Here is a 27,197-nt window from a genome sequence, read left to right as displayed (position 1 = left end):
TTATGGAGTTTTTTAAGAAATGGAATAGAGTGGGAAGGTGTTTTATTAAAAATATATATTTTTAAATATTATTTATTAATAATATTTCTAATTAATATGACTTTTGCTGAATTTCTTGAGCTAGTCTCTCAACATCAGGGAAGTATGCCCTAATTTTCATCTTTAAACATGCCGAGAGACTCACATTGTTCAGACAGTTTCTTGATTTATTTTTTATATAGTTCATGTTCGAAAATATTTGCCCGCAGAAATTCATCGAACCAAAAACATCGAAGTCCAAACGCAAATATTTTCAAATACGTGTCCGGTAAGCTGCTCCATACATCGAACACAATTTGGTCTTGCTTTTCAACTCCTTTATCGCCGTCCATTTGTGTAGAATTGCAAGGGCAGCCTCTCCAAATCGTCAATTTCAGATTTAAGGCATTTTAATTTTGCATTCCACATGTCCTTGATTTTTAAGTTGTCTAACTCCATTTCAAACTTTGCTTCATGTGGGCTAAAAGTTAAAGAGCCGCAGGATGTCAACCCCTGTTGTAGTGCCTTTTCTTTTTTTTATATATATATATAATTACATCAAACACGAAAGGTATTGAAACCCTACATTGTTAACAAATTACCAGCATAGTAGTATACTGGTAATTTGTTAACAACAGGCTCACTCAAGAATTTCAGCTAAGGGTAATACCCAGTTAACCCAGTAGTAGTATCTCCCTAACCCCCTTTGTAACATGAGTGATATCATGATGCTTGACAATCATCAGATTTTAACTTTAATATTTCAAAAAAAAAAAAAAAAAAAAAAAAATTGAGGTATTTGAATTGTGCTTTGAGTGTATTAATGCCTGGACCTTTTGCCAGTAGATTGTAATGCTTAGTAATTTTATTTCTTTATATATTTATTTATTTATTTTTAATAATAAATGAAAATTTTGCAATTGTTGTGTTTTTTAGCCAGTAAAATACCTACTAGTTTTAATGGCAAAAGAGTTTATTTACTTAAATTTTCAGTGTTCATATCATAAAATAGAAACATGAAACAATCTCTACCAAGTTTAAGTTTGTGGAGGCATTTATAGCATAAAAAAAAAAAAAAAAAAAACTTTGAAATTAATGTATTTCAATAAAAAAATTAATAAATCTGTATTAATACTTCTTGTCCCTATAACAAATATTATAAGCATGAAATCATTGTATCTTTTTTTTTTTCCAAGATTGTTTTCACTGCATGAGATTTCCTTGGAGTTAGCAGTGCCAAACAGTGCAAAAACACAAGCTTAGAAGAAAAAAAAAAGAGACCTCCCAGATCACCTGTCCTCCCCTCCAACAGTTCCCTAGTTTTTCCATAAGTTTATTCATACTATCCACTTTGACAACACTAAATGGAAGTTTGTTCAGTAATAAACTACCTGCTGGCTGAATCCAAATTTCTGTACATCTATCCTGGAAATGTTCTTTCTCAATTTGAATTTATGCCCTGTTGTGTGCAGTCTGAGCAGGAGGAAGGATTCCATCAGCATTGATCTTACTCAATCCATTCAAAGCCTTCTCAATTTAGATCTCCTCGCAGGTGCATAATCTCCAGATGGTGCATTTTGCAGAATGGAAGCCTTTCCTGGTAAGAGCACCCTTTTGTTCCTCTTGCTAATCTCGTTGCTCTTTTCCACTCATTCCAACAGATCCACATTCTTCCTAAAATGAGACTTCTAGACCTGTATGCAGTACTCAAGATGTGGCCTAACCATTGCCTTATATACAATAGGACAATGACCTTGTTATCCCTGATGGCAAAATTCCTGTATTGATAAAACCCCATGAGTTGCCTTGACAACCTCTCTGCACTGCTCAGAGAACTTTGTATATCTAACTGCACAATTACCCCAGGTCTTTTTCATTCTCGAATACCTTCAGTGTGGTACCATACAGTTGGTATGTTAATTTAGGATTTCTACTACCCAGGGGTGGATCTAGGTTTTGTGGGGCCTGAAGCTTATACAATTTTTGGGGTCCTCTTTAGAAAAAGAATACAAATTATGAATACAGAGTTATGTACGAAAGTGAATATTTATTTAGAATGTAAAAAAGAAATCACAACAGCGGACAAATACCATAAACATCACAAAATCCAGAAAAATAACATATTTTTATTAATTAACTGCCTGACATCTCTATAATACTTTTTTTCCTACATTTTTTGAATGCTTACTCTTTGATCGCCTCTTCATATGACAGCGATTTTGAATAATCATTTTCTATAGAGAGATTAGAAAGATAATTCAGTCTTTCATCTAGCATGGCTGACTGAAATTTGTTTTTTATTATTGATAGTTTAGAAAACTTTCTTTCAACTTCACAACTCATTATTGGTAATGTCATGTAAATTTTTAGGATTGTTATCAAATTTGGGAAAGCTTTTATCAAGTTTCTTTCATATATGAGCTGCAAGGTTTCAGGGCATTTCAAGTTTTCTTGTGCAGTGACTAGTCTTAGATACTCTTTGAATTGACGACACTCATTAACCAGTTTGTCGTCAATATAGTGGCGTATTATGAGTTTTCTGTTATCTTCATTGATGTCAGTATTTTGTGTTAGATCAGCAAGAAATTTAAATATTTTTCCAGTGTGTTAATATGATTCACTCCTCTTCATTAATTGGATTATCAAACACTACAAGAGCCTATTCATTACTTCTATTTGAAATTTATCTCTTCCTTTTAATGAATTACTGCTTTTGGTATGATCTGAAAATTTTTTTGTTACAATTCGCTTCTCAATGTCAGAATAATTTCTGTTGATTTCATTGCTCATCTTTATTGCTTTTATTTCATATTCCAATAATTTTCTATCTGAATTTTCTCTCAGTTCTTTAATAAATAAATTGAAACATGACAAAAGAAGGTACCCTTCATATTCGTCCAAATCGGGAGTCTGTAATTTCTCACTTGTTTTATTGAAATATTCCAAAATGTCTTTCCAAATTGCAATTAAGATGATGTATTTTAGCTTTATCAACTCTTTGCATCTCGTTTGTTTTTGGGCTTGCCTTCCGAGTCTTTAAAAATATCTTTTAGAGTCCTTAAAATGGTGTACCCAAGTTGCAAGGCTTGAATAGCTTTATAATGGACAGACTATCATGTTACACTTAGACTTGTTAAAGTAAAATCCAAGTTGGTATGTGTGTTTAAAATACTCCATCTACGAGAGGAACCCAAAAAGAAAATCTATCACTGCTACAAAATACTGCAGTAGTCAACCGCTTCAGGTACTGTGGAGGCAGCTTTTTCTCCAACGAGATGAAAGGAATGAGCTGTGCATGCCACATATTCTGCATACTTATTAATGTTTTTAAAGAGTGCTTGCAGCCCTTTGTCCTTACTGTGAATGTTGTTCAATGGCAGGTTACAATCGGCCAGAACTTGTTTCACTTTGTTGAATAAAGTTACATATACAGTAAGTCCTCCACATCCGCAGGGGATACATTCCAAAATGTGGATGGCTGAAACCGCGGATATAAGCGAACACCTGCTGACCCCATATATAACATGATTTTCTTGTACGTACATACAATGTATAATAAAGTTTAATTGATAAATTAAACACAGTAAGGCATTGCCAACATTAAATATAGTAATAATAAAGTACAGCAGACTCTCGATTTACTGCGATTGGATTAATCGGGACACTTCAAGACTCCAAATTTAAAAAAAAAAAAAAAATCAATGAGAAATCATAAAATTCAAGTAATAACTAGAATAGGTATAAACAGATATTTTGCAAGTCGTAAATAAGTAACAAGAAGCGGCATTATAAGTCATCATTGGGAGATTAGTGTGTCTATTACCTTGCAACCCCCGCTGTCTTTACACTTACAAAAAAAAGAGACCAAACGTTTAGTTTGATTTAGTGTGTTGTGTCAATTGTTGTGTTCTGTCAGACCTCAAAAGGACAAATTTTGTTTCATTATTTGTCAGAGATGTTGGAATTTTTTTGTTTAGAAATAGCAAAAATGATGGGCAAATGCAAGAGTTGCGCTTTCAAATTAAACAAAAACTTGAAATTATTCAAAGGTTTGAAAACGGTGCATCTGTTAAATTTCTAAAGAATCATTATAATGTTGATGACCAAACCATACGCGACACTCTAAAAAATAAAGGGATGCTATTAGATTTAAAATCACATCGTAAAAAATAAAGGGAAGCATCGTATTGGACACACGAGTAGTACATGTTAATTTTTTTTCATGGTTAACCGCAGATAACTGAATCAGCGGATATGGGGGCACAACTGTTATAGTTTTCAGTTTGGCAAAAAAGTTAAAAATCGCTCATAGGGTTTTCCATTATAACAGTAGTGCACAATAATCGGCACGTGATCGGCATTTGTCACATCTGGTGTAGAATCTACAATAATGGAGTATTTGGTGTCTGGTTTATTTATTTGATTTACCACTTCATTTTTTACCCGTTTTCCCATTATTTTGATTAATTCTGGTACCCAGTGCCATAGGACATGTTTATATTGTGATATGACTTTTAGCCCTGCATCTTCATGTCCTGCAACGGGTGAGTCGGCACAGTGGGCGGCAGAAGTATTCCTGTAAGTCATTCCTACACCTGGATGGCTAGCAATAACTTAACTATACATGGAAGCGACTGCGAACCACATAAATATATCCCACTAAACCCAAATTAAATGTATTCCCAACTCAACTTCCCCTTAGCCTGATCTCAAAAATACCTGCAGCCACTGCAACACCACCTGACACGAGTGGAAAGAGATAGCAGTCTTAATTGATTGTGGTTAAAGTATCTCCTATTTGAAAATTTTACAAAAACATATGACCACGTGAACACATTGTTAGGACCCTCTCCCAGTACCTTGGAAGGGGCTTGTGCAAGTGAGGGGCCCTGAAGCCTAAGCTTCATGGTAAATCTGTCTCTGGCAGATTTACCGTGAAGACATGTTCACATTAACATTAGATTCATGGTAAATCTGCCAGAGGCAGATTTACCATGAATCTTGTTACAGTAACATATCCTGATTACTGCCATTAGCCACTCTTTCTACCTTCACATCATCTGCAAACAAAGATATTAAAACCTGATGTACCTTCATCAATATCATTAATAAATATAGAAAATAACAATGGGCAGTGTCCATTGATAACCACTCTGTCTCTTCTGCTCAAGCATCTCACTATCAATGGCAGTAACTTGCCCCTAATGCCATACTACTTCAATTTGTACAGTAGTTTTTCATGTGGAACAGAGTCAAAAGCTCTACCGAAATCGAAGTATGTGATATCAAAATTATTTTTTCAGTTCCTTTGTTACCATCATGGTATCCTGTCAGATTGGTCACAAGATCATTGCCCCCCCCCCACCCCATTACAAATCCATGCTATCACTGCATTCCTGTTTAGATGGTCCTTGCATTACTTCTTTAACCAGTGACTTCATTATTTTCCATGGAACGGAAGTCAAGCTAACGTATCTGCAATTATTTCTGTCAACCTTTGGTTCCCCTTTGTGACTTGGGAGTATATTTGCACATCTCCAGTCCATAGGGACCTACCCTGATGTTCTCATAGTTATGGCTAAGTTTGCTTGCTTCTTTTGCTGACTCTCTTAACATAATTGGATTGATTCCATCCACTCCAGGCACCTTATGTTAAGCTTCAACAATATCTCTTCCACTTTCCTCTCAGTTATCACAAAATCATTTAGCTCCCTGTTAGATTTTGATGGACTACTGACATTTTCCTCCCTAAAGAACTCCTTATTAGTGAATGTAAATGTGAAATACCTATTCTGTTTGTGTCAGCAACCTGAGCAGGAACATGTCTATCTCCATATGATGAAACCAGCGTTTCATCAACTGGAGATAGGCATTCAAGGATTTGTGGTTGTATGAGCAGAGCAGGGTTTGTCAAATGAAATGTAGGATACCATTATCAGCAGAATAGTGGATAAGAGGGAAAAAGTGGGCAAAAGAACGGAACCTTAGAAATGTTGAGATCAACTTCTTCAGCTTCTCAAAGCTTTTCCACGAACGTGTCCAAAGATGGGTAATGTAAACCAAGATGTCATCAGTCGATTGAAACTGATAAAACCTATATTGACAATCATTTAATGAAGGTTGGAAGGTTTTGAGATAGTATAACAGTTGCCAGGCAATCAATTCCCCTGTAACTCAGACTATTTGAAAATCATGGATGGCATTGAATGGAATGTGTTCAGTATGGTTAAGGTGATAGTTTTTATGAATTGGAAAATGAGCAACCTCCTTTCATATGTGTTTAATTCCAGCATTTTATAGGTTATTGGCAGAAAAATGGGACGTTTTATTACATTCAGTTATAACATTACTGTGTTCCATAGCAATTGAATTGAGGTTTGTTTTTCGTTATAACACAACCATGTTATTAAATGAACGGACATGTTTTTGTAATGTGATGGCATTATAATAAATGTAAATTTTTTCCAAGAATTTTAGTGAATATTGTATGTACTATTAATACTTAATTTGCCACAATTTGAAAAGTTAAATTTTAAAAAAATATTAGTTGATAGGTTATCAATAAAAACGCAACTCTTAACATATAATTTATTTTCATTGTAAATACTTCTCTGTACAATATACTTTTTTAGGGCTGTGGTATGTCATAGCAGTGCTTGTAATCCCAGAATCAGATTCCACTGCACTGTTCCTCCTCTTAATTTTTGCTGCTTTGAACCAATAAAAATGGGATTTGTTCACTTCAACTAAAAAAAAAAAAAAAAAAAAAGGGCCATTACTGCATAAAAAGAAAAATAGGACTTTAAATCACCTTTGGCATGTTAGCAAGCACCTTACCAAGACAGTTGATGCAGGAGTCAGGGGGAAATGTTGCTAAGTCGGCTTTATCTTTGAATGAGGATGCAATAGAACTGGCAGGATGTAATAGAGGTGGAAGAATGGATGGACAAAAGTTATGGACAGTAGTTTTGTCAGGAAATCAGAAGACTTGACTACTATGTGGAAAAGAAGTAAGTTTCCTACTCTTAGTCTTTTCAGAATAGAGTGTGGATTTATTAATAACTTGTTTACAACTGTTGCAAGATTTAGTATAGGCAGAAAATGAATCTGGAGATTTGGATACAAACCAGTTGTCATATGCTATGTTATTCTGAACAGTTTCATCATATTTGTTTTTGAAAAACGTTCTTTACATCAGTGTTTTCCAATAGTAGCTGAATTGCCCTGGGGTGGGGGGGATTTTAGAAATTTGTGGGGGGGGGTTGTTTGTCATATAGAGGAGTGCTACAGTCGAACCCACCTTTGTAAACTAGCTGAGTCACATCAAACTCAGGGATCTCATTAGTAATACTTGTTTAAAATAAAATTATATATAGAATTTATTTAATTTGTATATAATTACTCTATATTATAGATACAATCTTTTACATCCATATTTATCAGTGATTCTTCTGTATTTATGATATAAACATTTATTGACTACAAGTTAGAGCACTGATGAAAATCAACTAAAAATAAAAATATTTGTAATTTTATGCAGATTTTTATAAAAATCTGAAAATTTTAGTATTCCCAAAGTATGGTAAAAGTTCTCAACTACATCATTATTTTATTTATTTATTTTTTATTAGAGATGTATAGATTTAAACTTTAAAAATTCTTTAAAGCTCTGTTTAGGAGTAAAAAAAAAGTGCCTATTATGTTAATTTTTCATTGAGTTTCATTTTTACTTGCTAATAAAAGTTAGCCTTCGGGCATTCAAGGAATTTTTATTTTGATAATAAAACTTGTTTCTAAATATAATTTTTAATCTTATTTTATCATCCAATACATTTTCAAGAATGAATTTTTACAATTTTCTATTTTCTACTATTTCTTGATGTATTTCACTAATCAAGTTTTTTGATTGGTGAAATATGCATTCTTATGACACACACAAGCTAAGTAGATAAAATATTTTTTCAGCTAGTTTTATAGAGTTAAAATTATTTTGAGTAGGATGCTTCATAAAGGATTTTCTCTACAAGAATATAAACTTAAAATTATGGGATCAGAAGGTTTAGGCCTACTAAGTAAAAAAGGAATTATAAATCATGAATGTCACCCAATATTGCTTTCTTATGATACACAAGCTAAGAATAGCCATGTGGTAACAGCTTTGTTGGAGAAGTAACCACCACCAAGTTATGATCTGAGGGACTAAGGAAAATTATTATTAATTCACTAAGGAAAATTTGTTTGTTGTAAAAAAAAAAAGTTAGACTTGAAAAAGGCCAGTTTGAAAGAAAGAAAATAAAAAAAAAAAACAAAAGTTCCAAGTGATTTGTGAGCTGGAAGAGCAATAGATGTAACAATGAATTTATCAGAATGTGATAAAGAGATTTTAAGCCAAAGATAATAAAAAAAGAAAAGATTTGGGGCAGGAAGTGTCTGACGAGAAATATCAGAGCAGTCATATACATAAGCATCACCTTTAAAGCCGAAAGAATCATATATCAAATAATTAAGACAAATGAGGTGAGAGCTGATCGAGACCAATGCCTGATGTTGGTGTTCAGAGAGCCCTGGTGCACATACTCTCAGACACCCTAAAAATAAGGATGCGGGAGGTTCTGGATTACAGTAGTAACCTTACCACGATGCCCACCGTAGCCTGAAAAAGACCTGACTCATAAAGTACAATGGAACAGATGGGGAGATGTCAGAGCTTTGCACTGGAAAACTAGAGGTGGTTTTTGCCATTCCACGAGTGACAGTACAGTCATTTATCCTGTTATTTTTATTATGTTTTTTTTTTTTTTTTATCTAATTATTGGAACTGTTAATGTGATAATTTAGATTTCAGTTGAGCACAAAAAATTACAAACTGTGAAAAAAATTTTATGAGGAATATTGACATGTTATTGTTATAAAGGTTTAAATGCTGGGGTGAAGAAATCATCATGTGTGACTACTTTCATAATGAAATGATGCTTTAAAATTGCTTATATTAGTGTGGAAGTGGCCTTATTTCCTATGCATTCATTTGCAGTTTGAAAATACAAGTGTGTATGCTGGTGGGTTTAGTGAAGATGATGTCATTTCTTTTTATTTAACTCATCTTGCAGGTGTTGAAATATTTCTTTAATGGGGTGTTTAGCCACCCAACAAGTAACCATCAAAACTCTGTTCTCTTGGAGGTGACATTCATTATACCTCTCTGTGATCCATGTTTCTTTACAGCAGTTATCTTCTTTCAGAAAATATTTAGCTTTACAAAATATTAATTTGCTGCAAGGTTTAACTACAGTTTCTCTAAAAGACAATTACAGTCACTCCCCAACTTACATAATACTCAACTTATGGAAATTCGGCTTTATGTAAGTTTTTGCCGGCAGGTGGAAACATATTTGCATCCTGTAGGAATATCATGAAAATATCGTAATGTGAACCCAATAACACATTGTGTTTTTTTTTTTTTTTTTGTAATTCATTCCAAGACCTCAAGTTGAAATTTTCGCTATATAACAGCTATTTATATCTCTAAAAGGTCATTTTTATAATGGAAATTACGCTACACTTTCATCGTTATCATATGTTCCATTATAAGAATCAATTTTGAACACCTTTGTGATATTTTTCTAAAACACATTTCTGGAGGTCACTACCATAAAACAATAAAAACAATTTACACTTTCCAGTTTATTGGACTTTTCTGTTAGTGCATCTAATTATAAACTAGTAGTAAACTTGATCTTATTGCATTTGCAATAATACTGATAACTGGAATGGTGTGGATTTTTATGTTATTATGGTGAATTGTTTCCCCTTCACTGGAATCTTCAATCATAAAAAAAAACAAATAAATTTTCAGAATCTTCTCCTCATTCCTATTTACTTATTACAATGATGAAGGGAAAGCGACCAATGGAAAGTGCAAGTGCTGGCAGTGCTAGAAAATGAAACAAAATTGATTTATAAATGAAGATGATTAATTAAGAAGTACGAAGCAAGACAAAGTTTGTCATTTGTTGCATGGAGTTATCTCTTGCTGTTTCAACAGTGAATACTATTTTAAGGGACAGTGCATGTTAAAGGATCAACGTATTTCACACCATGGCCAGTCTGCCCCAACAGTGATCACAAAACATGTTCACATGCTATATCGAAGATGGAAAAGCTATTAATAATATGGATGGAAAATCAGATTCAGAAGAAAGATTCAGTGGCCATTCAAGCAAGAAGTATTTGTGAAGATAACGATAAGTGCGACAAATCCCAAGTCAAGTTTGTGGCAAGTAACGGGTGGTTTAATAGGTTCAAGCATAGGTTCAAAAACGATTACGTTTTGGAAACCAGTGAAAGTATTAAAATCGCCAGTGCTGATTCTGCAGCTGCAGAGAGATTTTGATGTGTTGGAAAAAATCCCTTCTAAATGTGCACAGCCCTCAACTTTTGCAGTGGTGTGCTTATCAGCTGCAGAATTAATTCTGGCAGCGATGCTCAAAAAGTAAAACTTTCTGATGTTATGCTTGTCTTCTCTCCCTTTTTGTAATTTTATAATTTTGAAATTTTTTAGGGAAATTCTGACTTGCGAAGTGTTCCGCAGAACACAACCCATACGTTAATCGAGGAGTGGCTGTATTTTGAAACTCTACTGCAGAGCTTTCCAGAGTGGGTTGTATCATGTTTTGATGTGTGTCACCACATTTTGGCATCATATCAGCATTATTTTCACTCTGATTTCCTTTCACTGAGTATATTAGCATTAGTAGAGGCATATGATGCAAGCAAGCTTATGCAGCATCAGCCAAAAAAAAAAAAAAAAACTTCCATTTCACCCCTCCGTTCGTTCCAAGTACCTGTCCAGCTCAGCCTTAAATTTATTTAGGCTATCAACGTCCACAACTAAGGATGGAAGTCTGTTCTACCAACCAACCATCTGCTGGCTAAAGGCAAACTTCCGCACGTCTATCCTACATCTGTCTTTCCTCGATTTGAATTTATGCCTTCTAAAATGATTATTCTGAGCAAGAAGAAGAATTCCATCACCATTGAGCATGCTCAAACCATTCAAGGCTTTATACACCTCTATCAGATCACCTTGCTGGTGTCTAGTCTCCAGACACTGTAATTTGCAAAACTTAAGCCTTTCTTCGTAAGAGTACCCCTTTGTTCCATTCACTAATCTTGTTGCCCTTCTCTGTACTTGTTCCAGCAGTGCTACATCATTCTTAAAATGAGGCCTCCAGACCTGTATACAATACTCAAGGTGTGGCCTGACCATTGCCTTATATAAGGGGATAATCACCTTCTTATCCCTGCTAGAAAAATTCCTGTATATCATTGACAAGACACTATGAGCTACTCTTGCAGACCGTCTGCACTGCTCAGAGAATTTTATATCTGCCTGCACAATTACCTACAGGTCCTTTTCATTCTCTACCACTGTCAGTGTCACTCTGGAGTTGCTGCTTCCCATATGTAGTACTTTACATTTGTCAATATTAAACTTCATTTGCCACCTCTCAGCCCATCTGCTCAACTTTTCCAGATCCTGTTGCAGCAACATACTGTCATTAGTGTCCTTAACAACCCTGCCAACCTTCGTATCGTCTGCAAACTTGGACATTAAGCTCGATATACCATCATCAATATCACTTATAAATACAGAAAACAACAATGGACCCAATACTGAACCCTGAGCGACTCCACTAATAACATTAGTCCACGATGAGCAGTGTCCATTGATTACTACTCTCTGTCTTCTCCCACTCAACCATTCCTTTATCTATAGCAGCAATTTGCCTCCAGTGCCACACTGCTCCAATTTGTGCAGCAGTCTTCCATGTGCAACAGTATCAAAAGCCTTTCTAAGATCCAAATATATGATATCAGAGTTATTCCCTGCATCCAGTTACTTTGTGACCATATCATAGTATCCAATCAAATTGGTCAGGCAAGACTTTCCCTTAACAAAACCATGCTGTGTCTGAGCTATAACTGAAGACTGGTCTAGGTGATCCTGCAGTGCTTCTTTAACCAGTGTCTCCATTAATTTACCTGGAACAGAAGTTAAACTAACAGGTCTATAATTACTTGTGTCAGCCTTTGATCCTCCTTTGTGAATTGGGGTTACATTTGCACATCTCCAGTCTATGGGTACCTCCCCTGATTCCAAAGAAGCTCTCATAATTATGGCTAGGGGTTTGCTTACTTCCTTTGCTGCCTCCTTTAATATAACTGGATAGATCCCGTCGTCCACCCTGGGTGCCATTTTATGTTTATCTTCAACAATTTCTCCTCCACTTTCATCTCAGTTATTACAAAATCATCCAGCTCACTGGCAGAGTTTAACTCACCTCTGGCATTATCCTCCCTGAATAACTCCTCATGGGTTAATGTAGATGCAGAATACTCATTTAGTTTGTTAGCCACCTGAGCAGTATCATCAACAGTTGAACCTTCAGTGTCCAGTGGACCAATCTGATTTATCCCTTTCCTTCTAGAGTTTACATAGGTAAAGAACTCTGTTTTTCTTTGCATCTTTTGCCAAGGATTTCTCATAATCTGCCTTTGCCTGCCTAATCTCCTTTGTTACTTGGTTACAGATCAGCTTATATCTGTCATAGGCTTCCATGTCACCCATTAATTTATATGTATTCCATGCATTTTTCTTCTCTGCCACATGTCTCATTCATTGGCGCCTCCGTAGCCAGGTGGGAAGGAGCAGCAGTGGCACACTTCTTGATTAGACCGGGGTTCGAGCCCGTCACCACCAAATACGGAGGATGCGCAAAGGTCAAGGGAATGACCACCGCATATTCTCGGAGTAATATGGCCTTAGTTGCTAATACTCCTAAAAACCAAATAACATAACTTAACTCATTAGTTCATGTGACATCCATTTAGGCCTAAACCTTGAACAATATTTCTTAGTTGGTATGTAGAGCCTAGTAGCTTCCAAGATAAATTCTTTGAATGCTTCCCATTTTGAATTTGCTGTTGGTAACATCATCAGTTGATCCCACTGTATAAAATTTAAATACTGTCTCAAACCACCGTAGTCACCTTTACGAAAGCAAAAACCCTTCCCTTTACCCCTGATGGTAGTTACCTCTTTGAGTAAATCCCACTTCAGTACACTGTGATCACTGCCACCTAGTGGTTCCTTTATCTGCAGATTCTTAATGAATGAAGAATCACTACTAATAATCAGATCAAGAGTATTGTACTTCCTCTAGTTGCCTCCTGAACATGCTGCTGTAGTAAACAAACATCCAATAATCCACAAAAGCCTTGCTAGTGTGTGTGACCAACCCACAAATTCCAGTCAATCTCTGGGAAATTAAAATCCCCCATTATAAGACACTCTAATTTACTGGCCCACTCTATTTCCCTGTACAGTTCCTTTATTATACTCATCAGAGTCATTAGGCCTATAACACACTCCTACTCTCAATTTTGATCTCCCAATGCTTATGTCACACCAAACTGACTCGACACTGCACTGTCCAGTGATGTCGACTGGCTTCACTTCCTTAAATGTTATGTGTTTCTTAAATAATAGTATAACCCCTCCTCCCTTCCTATCTTGTCTATCCTCCCTGTACACATTGTACTCCCCAAATTCCAGTTCTGCCTTCCTTATATCTGTGTGATACCACGTCTCTGATATCCCAACAATATCTGCCTTAAATGTTCTGAGCAATACCTCAAATTCATCAAATTTATTTACCAAACTCCTAGCATTGGTGTACATGCAAGTATACATGCACCTGTTCCTATTCCTAGCTACCCAACACAACCCATGTGTTTACTTGTTATCTGCATCCCCTCTCCGTTTCACATGGACGTCAGGTGACACGACATCACTGGAGCGCTAAATGCAAAATTCGTTGCGTATACTTTCATTTGAATACTGCTTTCTGTTTTGTCCGGTGCTTTGCTGCTACTTGCCACGTGGTCCTAAGTTTGAGTCTACAGGCCAGGACTGATGAGGTGAGTTTAATTTGCATTTCTGTGTTATTTTCACGTATCATTAACCTAGTATTGTGTTCGTTGCATTCTTTTCCAAAAAAATTCTATGTTGCCGTTTTGTACTTATGCAAAGAGTAATTTTATTGTTCCTTGCACGTGTTAATTGACTTTCGTTTCTGTTTAGCGAAAAAAGGTTATGTTTTTACGTGACTTCAGGAGGGACTGAAGCAAAAACCAGTCGTTGGATGAAAAAAAAAAAATTATAATGGGAGTCATGTTTTTAATCGACTTTCAATTGTGTTTAGAAAAATGGTTAGATTTTTACGCGACTTTGGGAAGGATTCAAGCAAAAATGAGGGTCGAGATTCAGAAACGGGTATCCCTTCCAGACTGCTAGTGATACGGCCGTAATTGACGGGCACTGACTCCGCCCATTGTCACGTGATCTCTTTAAGAGATGGAAACAGCTGGCATGGGTGACATGCACTGCGTGCCAGCCCTGTCAGTGTGCCATGTACCTACCGGCACTGGAAACACGAGGCACGCTGAGGTTTTTCTGGGTTACGAAACCGAAAAATTTAAAAAAAATGAAGTATTGTTCTCGGCTGAATAATTCCGGAGGTCTGGTGGCGGTAGCACCCAGAAAAAGAAGTAAAAAAATAATAAAAATTAAGTTTTTTTTAAAAAAATAAAGTAACTCTGTGATTGGCTGATTACGATTATTTGTTGCTGTGCCATGTTGTCGTCCGCGTGTCACTTGACATTCACCGGGCGAGGTGAGGAGGGGGGGGAACGCAGTGAGTGGGCAGAGTCACAACCCATCAATCATTGCTTTCCCCCTCCTCTCCTCGCTGCCATTTTGAAAGGGGTACCCGTTTCTGAATCTCTACCCTCCAGATGATTCAATTATGACGAAGAAAAATAATCCAATGGTATTCCTTCGCGGTTTCAAAAAAAGATGGGGCTAATTCATTATAATTTTTTCCAAATTTTTAGATTTGATTCAACCATTTAAAGCTATGAACCAACGGTCATATCGTTTGACCGCGAGTGTAACTATGTATTGAAAATATGTTGCGGTTCCCCTCAGGGGATAACTGAATAACATAAAACCGATTCTTCGCTTTATATAAAAAAAAACTATTAAATAAGATATCCCGACTATGTTTACGATGTATGTGCCGCCCATGTGGCACTTGACATTCACCGGGCGAGGAGAGGAGGGGGAATGCAGTGAGTGGGCGGAGTCACAACCTGTCAATCATTGCTTTCCCCCTCCTCTCCTTGCTGCCATTTTGAAAGGAGTACCATTTCTGAATCTCTACCATCTGGAGAAACAAAATTGTAGCAATGAATAACCTCATCATGGTTATAATTAATGTCTCGGTAGAGATCTTTATATGCAGGCCATCCATCACTGATGATTCTTGTACCTGACAATATTCTCTTTCTTATAATTGATAAGAGTTGTTTTATCTCTATTTTCTACTGGAACTAAAAAAACATTGTTTGGTAATTCTTTCGAATACAGTAATATCCCGAAGTTACGCGATAGGTGGGTCCGACGAAAATCGCGTAAGTCGAATTCGCGTAAGTCGGGGTACAACTTTGCATATAAATACATATAAATTTTGTTTAATTGGGACCAAGGACTAACAAAAACACTAGTTTAGAAGAAAAATATTAATAAAATTGCAGTTCTTTATACATATTAATACAAAATATGTATTAAAAAAACAAATGACTTACGTTAAAAAGTTATTTCGATGTCGATGGCTTCATAAAATCTAACAAATTCGTCTGACGACACAGCGCGTTCCTTTTTTTCACGCAGAATTTCTTCGTAGCAAGCTAATAATTTTTTTATTCCTTGCTTTGTAGCTATAACGCGTTCTTCGTTGGAGTCTATGTTTTCTAAAATTTTTAAGCCCTTTACAATTGAGATCTTTTCAATTTTCAACCTGTCAAGTTTACAATTGTCATGTGCTTTTCGGCGTTGCTTCATTTAGGCCTGTAGCACGTGCAATATCACATGGTCTTTCATTTCGCTCAAAGCGTTTCACAATTTCATATTTTTTCTCTATCGACAGAGGCGGACTGGCCATTAGCTTTACCGGGGAAACCCAGTGGGCCGGTGTGATTTTGGCCATAAACCATAGTGTGAGGCCACTATAAATTTTCCCGGGTAAGAATTTTTGATCCAGTCCGCCTCTGTTTATCGATAATTGCTTTTCTTTTTCTCTCTGAATCTGCAGTGTCTTCACCAGGACGCTTCCTTTTCACACCTTTTAATTTTACTAATTTTTAGGGAATAAAGCACAATTACAAAACGAGGAGCACGCTTGATACGCATAAACAAAGCTGCGCGCATGTAGCAACTGAATAAACAACACCATAAAGGCAGAGATACACTATTAACACCTCACATTTCTAGGGTTTACTACCATAAAACAATAAAAATCCAGTTGCGTTTCTGCTAGTGAAATCTGTTATAAACTGGTAGTAAACTCGATCTAATTGCATTTGCGATTATATCGATAGCTGGAATTGTGTTGGTTTTTACGTTATTATGGTGAAATGTGTTTCCCCTTCACTGATATAAAAAACATAAAAGCAGCAAAGTTGAATTTTGTTCATCTTTCGCTCTCAATCTCCGCCGTCGCACCAGATATCGATAACATATGAAAAACGACCTTGAAGATAGTGGGCGGCAGCGTTGCCAAACGAAAAAAATCAAGAACCGCGTAACTCCGAGTTCGCGTAAGTCGGGGTAGCGTAAGTCGGGGTATTACTGTACACCAAAAACCCACTGTTTTTCTATTATTTTATAGCTATATAGTGCAAGAAAGCCTGAGGCTTATGCTGCACCAGCCTAAAAAAAAATTCTGAATTATTGAGAGAGAGAGAGAAAGAAAGAGAAGTAGAAGGGAATCACCAAGAAAGAGAAGAACGATGATGATATCCAGCTCAGGACCCTGGGTATCCCAAGCCCATACTCACCAGATGTGAGTCCCTGGGGTTATTATATATTTTCTTTTGAAAAATGCTGATTCATAAATTTCAACTTCGATAGGTATTCCATTTTCTGAAATCCCTCTAGTTAACTATCTTAATCAATTATTGATATCATGCAGATCTCCCTCAGATCTTTGCATTTTCCAATTACAGTGTTTTTTTATTGATATTTAAATGAAGAGCAATGCAATCTTGAGACCAATCTTAGGACCAGAAGTATAGAAATAATAAATTGAGAAAACGCTAATGTACTATCATTAAAAAATGATTTATGTCTAATACTCTTTGTTTTACGGAAAGGTTTCTTACAACCCCATATAAACATATCAGTTTTATATTTACTTTTTGTTAGCCGCATTTCAAGTTTGCAAACTTCACCAAAAGCTGTACTTTGCAAAATGTGATCCAAGAAATCAAGTGATTAATATTGCCACTGCATAAATTCATCAACTCCGTTAAACAGTGGTTGTTATTTTTGACTTCTTCCTCAGAATAAACTGCATTTGATAATCAATTTGGAGGTTTTTATCTGGACATAATGTAGGGTCTTAAAATTTTTTATGGCACCCATTAATAGAATTTAACCAAAATGAAAATTTAAAAAGTTAGCGGGTTAAGTGTTAAAAATACCGGATTTTGAGTTCGGCTAGTGGGAAGTATTATTAAGAGTTGGCAACACTGATACTGTTATGTCGCGTGACATTCGCCATGTGCAGTCGTCGAGAAGAAGAGGGGGAACACAGTGAGTGGGCGGAGTTATGAACCGTACATCACTGCTTTCCCCTCTTCTTCTTGATGTGATTTTCAAAGGGACACCGTGTTCTGGAGTTTTACTTTAATGAAATTTGGAATAGCTGAACAAATATTTTTCTTTTAAAAAAAGGTGCAAATATAAAATTTAATGGAAATCCATTAAATTGGAAGTCAGGTTGTTACAATTATATATATTATAATATGAAAGCTGGGAGTCGGATTGTTACATAAAGTTGTTGGGACAGAGAGAGAGAGAGGTGTGTGTGTGTGTGTGTGTGTGTGTGTGTGTGTGTGTGTGTGTGTGTGTGTGTGTGTGTGTGTGTGTGTGTGTGTGTGTGAACACACCTTAAAGGGATGGAGTGTCAAATAATTACAGAATTCTGGGTGGTGTGTTAAATTATTTTTGGCGTGCATCAACCTCAAAAAAGTTAGAAAGCATTGCTCTATTGTTACCTATATTTACACTTCTTAAGCAGCTGTTCCAAAACTTTTTTAAACCACCACGTGTCAACATTGGCACTTAATGTGTAATATGTCATTTACATGAGCAGGATATGCAAAGTTTAAAGTCTAAATTATTATGAATTGTGGTTATCTTTTTTTTTCATCTGTTATTACTGTATGCTTCCTTTATTAATTATTGTTGCTAAATAAACTACACTAAAGCTAAAGTTCTGTACACAATGATCAATTAACTTTTTCCATTACTTATCTCTTAGGCTTATAAGTTCCAGTAAAGAAAATATGCATATCACATTACAACAAATTATGAGAAGTCTTTATCTAAAAGTACAATGGAAAGTAGGAATTCTTTTCTTATGTTAACACTAAGAGGAAAGATGTAATGGTTTTGTTTTATATGAATAATCTTGTATAGATTGCTAAAAAACAATAAATATTGTCTACATTCATATATGAAATTTTTAGAAAGAGGATATTTCACATCTATCTAATATTTAAGACATCTGTTTACACTTTGAAGGAGATTATTTTGAAAAGGAGAGAGAGAGCAAGAGCACCAGCAGACCTCAGTGATAAATATTAAAATGGTTAACTTCCTTTCAGTTACAATAAATGATTTTCTAGTAAATGAAAAGAAGTTGTAAGAGAAATTGCTAAAGCTAAAAATGAACAAAGCACCTGGAGCTGATGGAATTTGTTGAGTTATATTAAAAGAATCACCAAAGGAGGTAGTTAAACCTTTTTCTGTAACACTGAGAGTATCCTTGGATACGTGGGAACTGTTATGGCTTAGAAATGTGAATGTATTCTCTCTTCACATGGGTAGTTCAGCGAGTGAAGTAAGTAAATATTGGGTGATTTTTATGCCATAGAAATTACTCAGGTTGATCATTTAATTTGCAGAATATTAGTACTACTGTACAACCACTCAAATTTTGATAAACTGCCAGTAGATGGCAGGAGAGTGTATGTCCAAGAATGCGCTGACACAGTTTCAAGTTATGATATGCTGTTTGGTAGTTGTAAAATAACCTTACATTATAAATGTGAGCCGCATAGTGGAAGGTTTGAAGGCTGAGAATTTTTTTGTTATACTTTATTATGTTCAACATGGACTGAGTACTACAGAGACTAGGAGAGAAATGTCAGAAGTTTACAGAGATAAATGTTTGAAGAAACTGTAATCTTTAAGTGGCAGAGCATCATTTTAGCTCAAGAAACCATGATGACTATGCTCAAAAACGTATTAAGAAATGGCTTCTGGAGTGGATCCACTCATAGAAGCACTCATAGCCATTAAGAAATGGCTTCTACAAGTGGATTCACCAGTAGTATAAGTGATTTCTAACCTTTTCTATCTTGATAATAATAGATAGCACTTTGAAGAAGATTATTTTAAAAAGGAAGGGGGTGGGGAAAGGGAGACAGAGAGAGAGACTTCATCAGTGAAGATTAAAATTAAGGTAGGTTGATTCCATAAATTAAATTATTGATGCATGTCTCATTAATATTATATAGTAGTTAATAATGTACATATTCAGGAATTTTATGCTGTATAATTCACTGCCAGATATTATAATGTCCAAAAAAAATAGTGTATCCAACTGCTTGACAAATGGGTGTAACAGCTGCTAAAATCACATGTTAAATTGATTAAGTGAATGAGTCAGACCAGTGAGTTCAAAACAGAAAAGCAAGTTACCAATAGAGTTTTTATAGATGCCTCTTTTAATTTTTCCCAAAAGTCTTCCACGAAGGATCATTTTTCATTCAGACCATAGATGGGACGACATGTTATTAATTTCTTTAATAAAAATCCATTTCTTTCAGTTATTGGTATCTGGATACTTTTGCAAGGATAGCCTCTTTTGCTATATGCTGAGTGAAGAATGAATGAGTTACAGCTTTTATATCTTCCTATTTGTGAATCTGTTATTTTATATTTTTTTAGAAGACGAGTAGAAAGAGAAAAATTAGGAGCAGTTGGCATTTCATCTCTTTGGAATCCTTCTCCTGAAAGGCAAATAAAGTAAATTATTTATTTCTCTCTTTACTGATTTAAATTTTTATAACTGTATTTAAGATATACACTGATGAGCCAAAACATTGGCCACCTACCAAATACGATGTTGGTCCTCCATGTGCAGCCAAAACAGCTCGTACCCAGCGAGGCATTGATGCTACAACATTTCTAAATGTGTCTTGTGGTATCTGGTACCAACACGTAACCTGGAAGTCTTCTTTGTGTTCAAAGAAGACTTCCAGGTCTCGAACAATCCAGATGGTGTGGCATGGCGTATTATCCCGCTGAAAGACGGCACTGCCAGAGGGGAAGACTGTTGCCATGAAAGGGTGTACCTGGTCAGCAAAGATGTTTAGGTAGGTGGTAGACGTCAAAGTGCCTGGCACATGGATGACTGGACCTAGGGTATCCCAGCAGAACATCACCCAAAGCATGATGCCACCAGCTTGTTTTTGTCCCACAGTGCATCCAGCGCCATCACTTCCCCAGGTAAACGACTCACACGTACCTGGCCGTCCACATGGTGAAAGAGGAAACGTGATTCATTGGACCAGACGCCCTTCTTCCAATCACTCAAGGTCCAGTTTCGATGCTCGTATGCCCATTGTACATGCTAACGCCGGTGAACCATGGTTAGCATGGGCACTTGGAGCGGCCTGCGGTATCGCAGCCCCATTTTTTGCAGAGTTCGATGTACTGTGTGTTGTGACACATTACTCCTGTCACCAGCATTCCAGTTATCGGCAAGTTGTGCTACAGTCGCCCTTCTGTTGCCACATACCATTCGGGAGAGCCTTCGCTCACCATGAGCATCGATGAGCTGTGGCCATCCAAAAAACCCTCACTGGCAGTTTGTGGGTTTCCCCTCCTCGGACCACCTTCAGTAGGTACTTACCATGGCTGACCGTGAGCATCCCACCAGCTGTGCTGTTTCGGATATGCTCTGACCCAGTCATCTGGCCATTACAGTTTGGCCTTTGTCAAACGTGTTTAAGTCCGCTGCCTTTCCCATCTGAAGAACAAGAGTAACAATGATTGACAGAGCTCAGTATCAGGTGTTTTTTTATACCGTGTCTCGACCTGCACATGCACCGTAGTTCACCTGCAGTTGCTTCGATTTGAAGAATGACTCGCTGGTCATAATGTTTTGCTTCATCGGTGTATATTGATGAATGGAACAAATTTTTTTTACAGTTCTCTATCGAATTAAATTAAACTGACAATCATTCTCTGTTTTTACCTAAGTTGGATATTCATATTATAAAAACCAATGAAATGTACAGTAAAGATAACAATTACAATTAAGAACAGGCTGGACATCAAATATTTGTTTTTTTCATCAATATCATTCATATCTCTTATATCTAAATGAGTGTACAGGTCACCTATAGGAGTGAAAATCAATCCTCCTGGACTATCTGTTTGCTGTTCTCTGTCTTTTTCCTCTTCTGCCTTATTTCCTGTTAGGTTTTTAGTTCTAGTTAAGAGTAAGCCCTCTTTCAATTAATGATTCTTTGACACTATCATTTCATCTTTCTCTTTGTCTATATCTAGGTCTTATTAGCATTCACTTTTACTTTAAGTATCTGTTTAGTTAATCTCTGTAGCTGAGTGGTCAGGAGCAGGAGTGCAGTAGCACATGCAGTTTGAGTAGATCAGGGTTCAAGCCCCTGACTGCTAAATACAGTCGATTTGCCAACCTGCACTGGACCAGCATGGCAGATCATTGTCCATTTCCCTCAACACTAAGTGGCATTGATCACAGTGTGCTGAAGTGGGATTTACTTAAAGAAGTAACTACCATCAAGGGTAAAGGGAAGGGTTTTTGCTTTCATAAAGGTGACTACGGTGGTCTGAGACAGTATTTAAATTCTATACAGTGGAACCAACTGATGATGGTACCAACAGCAAATTCAAAATGGGAAGCATTCAAAGAATTAATCTTGAAGCTACTAGCCTTTTCATATCAACAAAGAAATATTGTTCAAGATTTAGGCCTAAATGGATGTCAGATGAACTAATTAAACATGTGACAGAGAAGAAAAATGCAAGGGATACATATAAATTAACATGTGACACAGAACCTATGATAGATATAAGCTGGTCTGTAACCAAGTTACAAAGGAGGTTAGGCGGGCGAAGGCAGATTACGAGAAATCTTTGGCAAAGGATGCAAAGAAAAACAGCAAAGAGTTCTTTACTTATGTAAACTCTTGAAGGAAGGGGATGAATCAAATTGGTCCACTTGATATCGATGGTTCACCTGTTGATGATCCTGCTCAGGTAGCTAACAAAGTAAATGAATATTTTGCATCGACATTCACACATGAGAAGTTATTCAGGGAGGGGAATGCCAGAGGTGTATTCAACTCCGGCAGTAAGCTAGATAATCTTGTAATAACTGAGAGTAAAATGGAGCAGAAATTATTGAAGATAAACACAAGAAAGGCACCTGGGGTGGATGGAATCTATCCAGTTATATTAAAGGAGGCACCAAAGGAAGTAAGCAAACCCTTAGCCATAATTATGAGAGCTTACCTGGACTCAGGGGAGGTACCCATGGACTGGAGATGTGCAAATGTGACCCTAATCCACAAAGGAGGATCAAAGGAAGACACAGGTAATTACACACCTGTTAGTTTAACTTCTGTTCCAGGGAAATTAATGGAGACACTGGTTAAAGAAGCATTGCAGGATCATCTAGACAAGACTTCAGTTATAGCTTGGACACAGCATGGGTTTGTCAAGGGGAAGTCTTGTCTGACTAATTTGATTGGATACTATGATGCAGTCACAAAAGAACTGGATGTAAAGAATAACTTTGATCTCATATATTTGGATCTTAGAAAAGCCTTTGATACTGTTGCACATGGAAGACTGCTGCCCACATTGGAGCAGTGTGGCATTGGAGGCAAATTGCTGCTATGGATAAAGGGATGGTTGAGTGAGAGAAGACAGAGTGGTAATCAATGGACACTGCTGTTCGTGGACTAATGTTATTAGTGGAGTCCCTCAGGATTCAGTGTTGGGTCCATTGTTGTTTTCTGTATTTATAAATGATATTGATGATGGTATATCAGGCTTAATGTCCAAGTTCACAGACGATACGAAGATTGGCAGGATTGTTAATGACACTAATGACAGTACACTGCTGCAACAGGATCTAGAAAAGTTGAGCAGATGGGCTGAGAGGTGACAAATGAAGTGTAACATTGACAAATGTAAAGTACTACATATGGGAAGCAGTAATCCCAGAGCAACGTATCAACTCTGAGGTACCACACTGACAGTAGTAGAGAATGAAAAGAACCTGGGGGTAATTGTGCAGGCAGATATGAAGTTTTCTGAGCAGTGCAGATGGTCTGCAAGAGTAGCTCATGGTGTCTTGTCAATGATATACAGGAATTTTTCTAGCAGGGATAAGCAGGTGATTATCCCCTTGTATAAGGCAATGGTCAGGCCACACCTTGAGTACTGTACACAGGTTTGTAGGCCTCATTTTAAGAAGATTGTAGAGCTGTTGGAATGAATACAGAGAAGGGCAACAAGATTAGTGAATGGAACAAAAAAGGTTGCTCTTACGAAGAAAGGCTTAATTTTGCAGATTACAGTGTTTGCAGACTAGGCACCTGCGAGGTGATCTGATTGAGGTGTAAAGCCTTGATGCTTTGAATGGTTTGTGTCTGCTCAATGTGGATGGGATTCTTCTTCCTCTTGCTCAGAATAATCACCTGAGAGGGCATAAATTCAAATTGAGGAAAGACGGTTGTAGGATAGATGTGTGGAAGTTTGCCTTTAGCCAGCGGTTGGTTGATTGCTGGAACAAACTTCCATCTGTCGTCCTAGAAGTTGAAAGCTTAAATAGATTCAGAGTAGAACTTGACAAACATTTGGAGCAAGTGGATGGGTGAAATAAGGGGTTTTTTTTTTTTTGGCCGATGCCATATAAGCTTGCTTTCTTGCATCACGTGCCTATGCTAATTCTAAACATGAATCATTGAGGAGGCTTCCATCCTGCAGTGGGTTGATAATGGCTGCAGTTTACCTTTTTACTCGTATCCTTTCTGTATTACTATACCATCACTTTGCTTATCTTTGTTATTTGCTTATATTTGTTATCCCAAGGTTTTTTCTGATTTCCTTATTTATATTATATTATGAATCCATTGCTTCCATCTATTAATTCCATTTATTTTTCTCAAAATCTTCATTGCTGAATATTCTAATTATTGATCAATTTCTTACCAAACTTTCAGCTGAATAGGGTAAATAAGGTTAAGAACTGTTTTATACAAACCTAATTTTGTATTTTGGATAATTTCTCTTTTTCTTCAAATGATTTAACTGGCTTCTTACACTTACAGCTTGACTTATTCTATTGCTCAGTGCTGGATTCCACCAGCACTGAGCTTTCTCAATCCATTCAAAGCCTTAAACACCTCAATCAGATCACATCACAGGTGACTAGTTTCCATTTCTGTATTTGCAGAACTGAAGCCTTTCTTAGTAAGACCACCATTCACTAATCGTATTTTCCTTCTCTGCACCCATTCCAGCAGATCTACATCCTTTCTAAAATGAAGCCTCCAATCTTGTAATGAGACCAAGATGTGGCCTAACTATTGCCTTGTAGAATGGGATAATTACTTCATTCCTGCTAGCAAGGTATATCATTGAAAAAACCTCCGAGCTATACTGACAGTCTGTCTGCACTGCTTAGTGAACTTCACATCTGACTACACAATTGCCTGCCCCCCAGAACTTTAATTATACACTACCCTGCGTGTAGTACCATACAGTTGATACATTACTGTGGGATTACTGCTACCCATATGCAGCACCTTGCATTTGTCAATGTTGCCCTACAAGTGCCGTTTCTCTGTCTAATTTTCCAGATCGTGTTGCAGTAGCTTACCCTAATTACTGTCATTAATCACCCTGCCAACCTCTTTATTGTCTGCATACTTAGGCATTAAACCAGATACACTAGACTCCCGCTAGTCTGAACTAATTGGGACCGAGCCCTGTTCGGATTAGCCGAATAACTGCAATAATGCAGAAGCAAGCAGAAACAGGTCTGGTTTATTAAGGAATGAATGTATAGTAAGCCTATTAGCGTTTGTACGCGAGCGTAACACACCGGAAGCAAACCCCCCTCCACGCTATGACTAATTGCACGCAACATTGTGCATTAAACGTGAATGTTTATATCTTCGCTCTACATTACATTTTATAGTTTAGTTTAGTTCAGTCTGCTGCCACAATGGCCACGAAACGGAAACACACAACGTGTACGTTGAAAGATAAGCTGGAAGTTTTTGAAAAGCTGGACAAGGGGAAAAGTGCAACGAAATTAGCAATAGAGTTTGGAGTGGACAAGGCCACAGTAACTGACTGGGAAAAAAACCGCGCAAAGATCGAGCAGTTTTGTACCTCTACTTCAGAAAAATCAGTTGAAAATCGACAAACAGTAAGGCCCTCAACGTTTGACAAGCTTGATGAAGCCTTATTCACGTGGTTCACTCAGGAAAGAGGAAGGGGAACACCCCTAAGCAAACCTCTTGTTAGAGAAAAGGCCATTCATCTCAACAAACTAATGAAAGGTGATGAATCATTTAGTGCGGTTGGTTTGATCGCTGGAAGAAGCGCCATGGGATTCGCCAGCTAACGATCACTGGGGAGCAATTATCAGCTGATCATGCTGCAGCAGAGAAATATTTGGGTGAGTTTGCTGATTTGGTATCACATTATTCACCTCAGCAGATATATAACGCTGATGAGACAAGTTTAAATTTTAAGGCTTTGCCCACAAAAAGTCTAGCATTTCAACAAGAAATGCGTGCCCCAGGTTTTAAAATGAATAAGGAGCGAGTGACGTTGATAGCTTGTAATAATGCTTCAGGAAATCACAAGCTACCTTTGATGATGATCGGTAAATCAGCGAAGCCGAGAGCTTTTAAAAATACGAACATTAACAATCTTCCAGTTCATTATAAAAGTCAAAAAAAAGCTTGGATGAACAGACAGCTTTTCATTGAGTGGTTTCATAATCAATTTGTCCCAGCAGTGAAACGTTTCAGCAATGAAAATGATTTGCCACCTCGTGCCATTCTCCTCATAGACAATGTGCCGTCCCACCCAGACGTTTCCGAGTTGACATCAGGGGATATAAAGGCAGCTTTTTTACCGCCTAATGTAACACCGTTATTACAGCCCATGGACCGTGTGTAACCAGAGGGTGTTACGGTCAATCAACCTTGCATACAGAAAGAAATATCTTAGGTCCTTGATAGAAGATAACACCAATTCACTTTCTTTACATGAGAAAATGAAACAAGTGAACTTAAAAGATGTTGTATAATGGGTTGCTGAGTCGTGGGAGGTGTAACCGAGCAGTCCATACAAAGATCATGAAAGAAATTATGGCCCTCTCTCAGCTTTGTCGATAGCTCTGACGAAAACAATGACATAGAACAATTAATTCAGCTCGTACAGGAAATTCACTGGTGCGAGGAAGCAATAGAATCTGACGTTAACGAGTGGATTGCAGCGGATGGAATAGGTCATGAAAACCTGTCGGATGAGGACATCATGGCAGCTGTCACCCAAGAAGACTCCAAGCAGAATGATGACGGGAGTGATGACGAGCCCGGTGTTTCTGTGGAACAACTTGTGTCGCACACAGACGCGACAGCGGCCCTTGACCTCACTTTACGCTACTTAGAACAACATCCCAGCGCTACACCGGCAGACTACATGTTTATGAAGCAGTGGCGAAACATAGCATCATCTAGCCGATTTTCATCGTTACATCAAAAGAAACTAACAGAGTTTGTTACTTCTGAAAAATGACTTTTGTTCCTGTTTTGGTGTGTAAGTATAGATCTGTAATTTTAATAGGCCATGTCAAACACTGATTTATTAATTTTGTATTAGTACAGTACTACAATAAAATACAATTGTTTTG

The 27,197-nt window shown here is 37.0% G+C and overlaps 1 protein-coding gene across 2 annotated transcripts in view; it reads left to right on the top strand.

The window, feature by feature from the left end:
* The window catches only part of LOC150084321 (uncharacterized), a 118,781-nt gene that overhangs the window by 26,518 nt on the left and 65,066 nt on the right, over positions 1-27,197 (top strand). For both annotated transcript variants that reach the window (XM_090375168.1, XM_090375169.1), the window contains exon 3: positions 20,159-20,236. In XM_090375168.1, the coding sequence (XP_090231294.1) occupies positions 20,159-20,236 (78 nt within the window). The remainder of the gene's footprint in view (positions 1-20,158; positions 20,237-27,197) is intronic.

This window comes from Mastigoproctus giganteus, chromosome 6 (assembly GCF_048544385.1).
Source record: "Mastigoproctus giganteus isolate SK-2022 chromosome 6, ASM4854438v1, whole genome shotgun sequence".
NCBI lineage: Eukaryota > Metazoa > Arthropoda > Arachnida > Uropygi > Thelyphonidae > Mastigoproctus > Mastigoproctus giganteus.
This window is presented reverse-complemented; position numbering and strand designations above follow the sequence as displayed.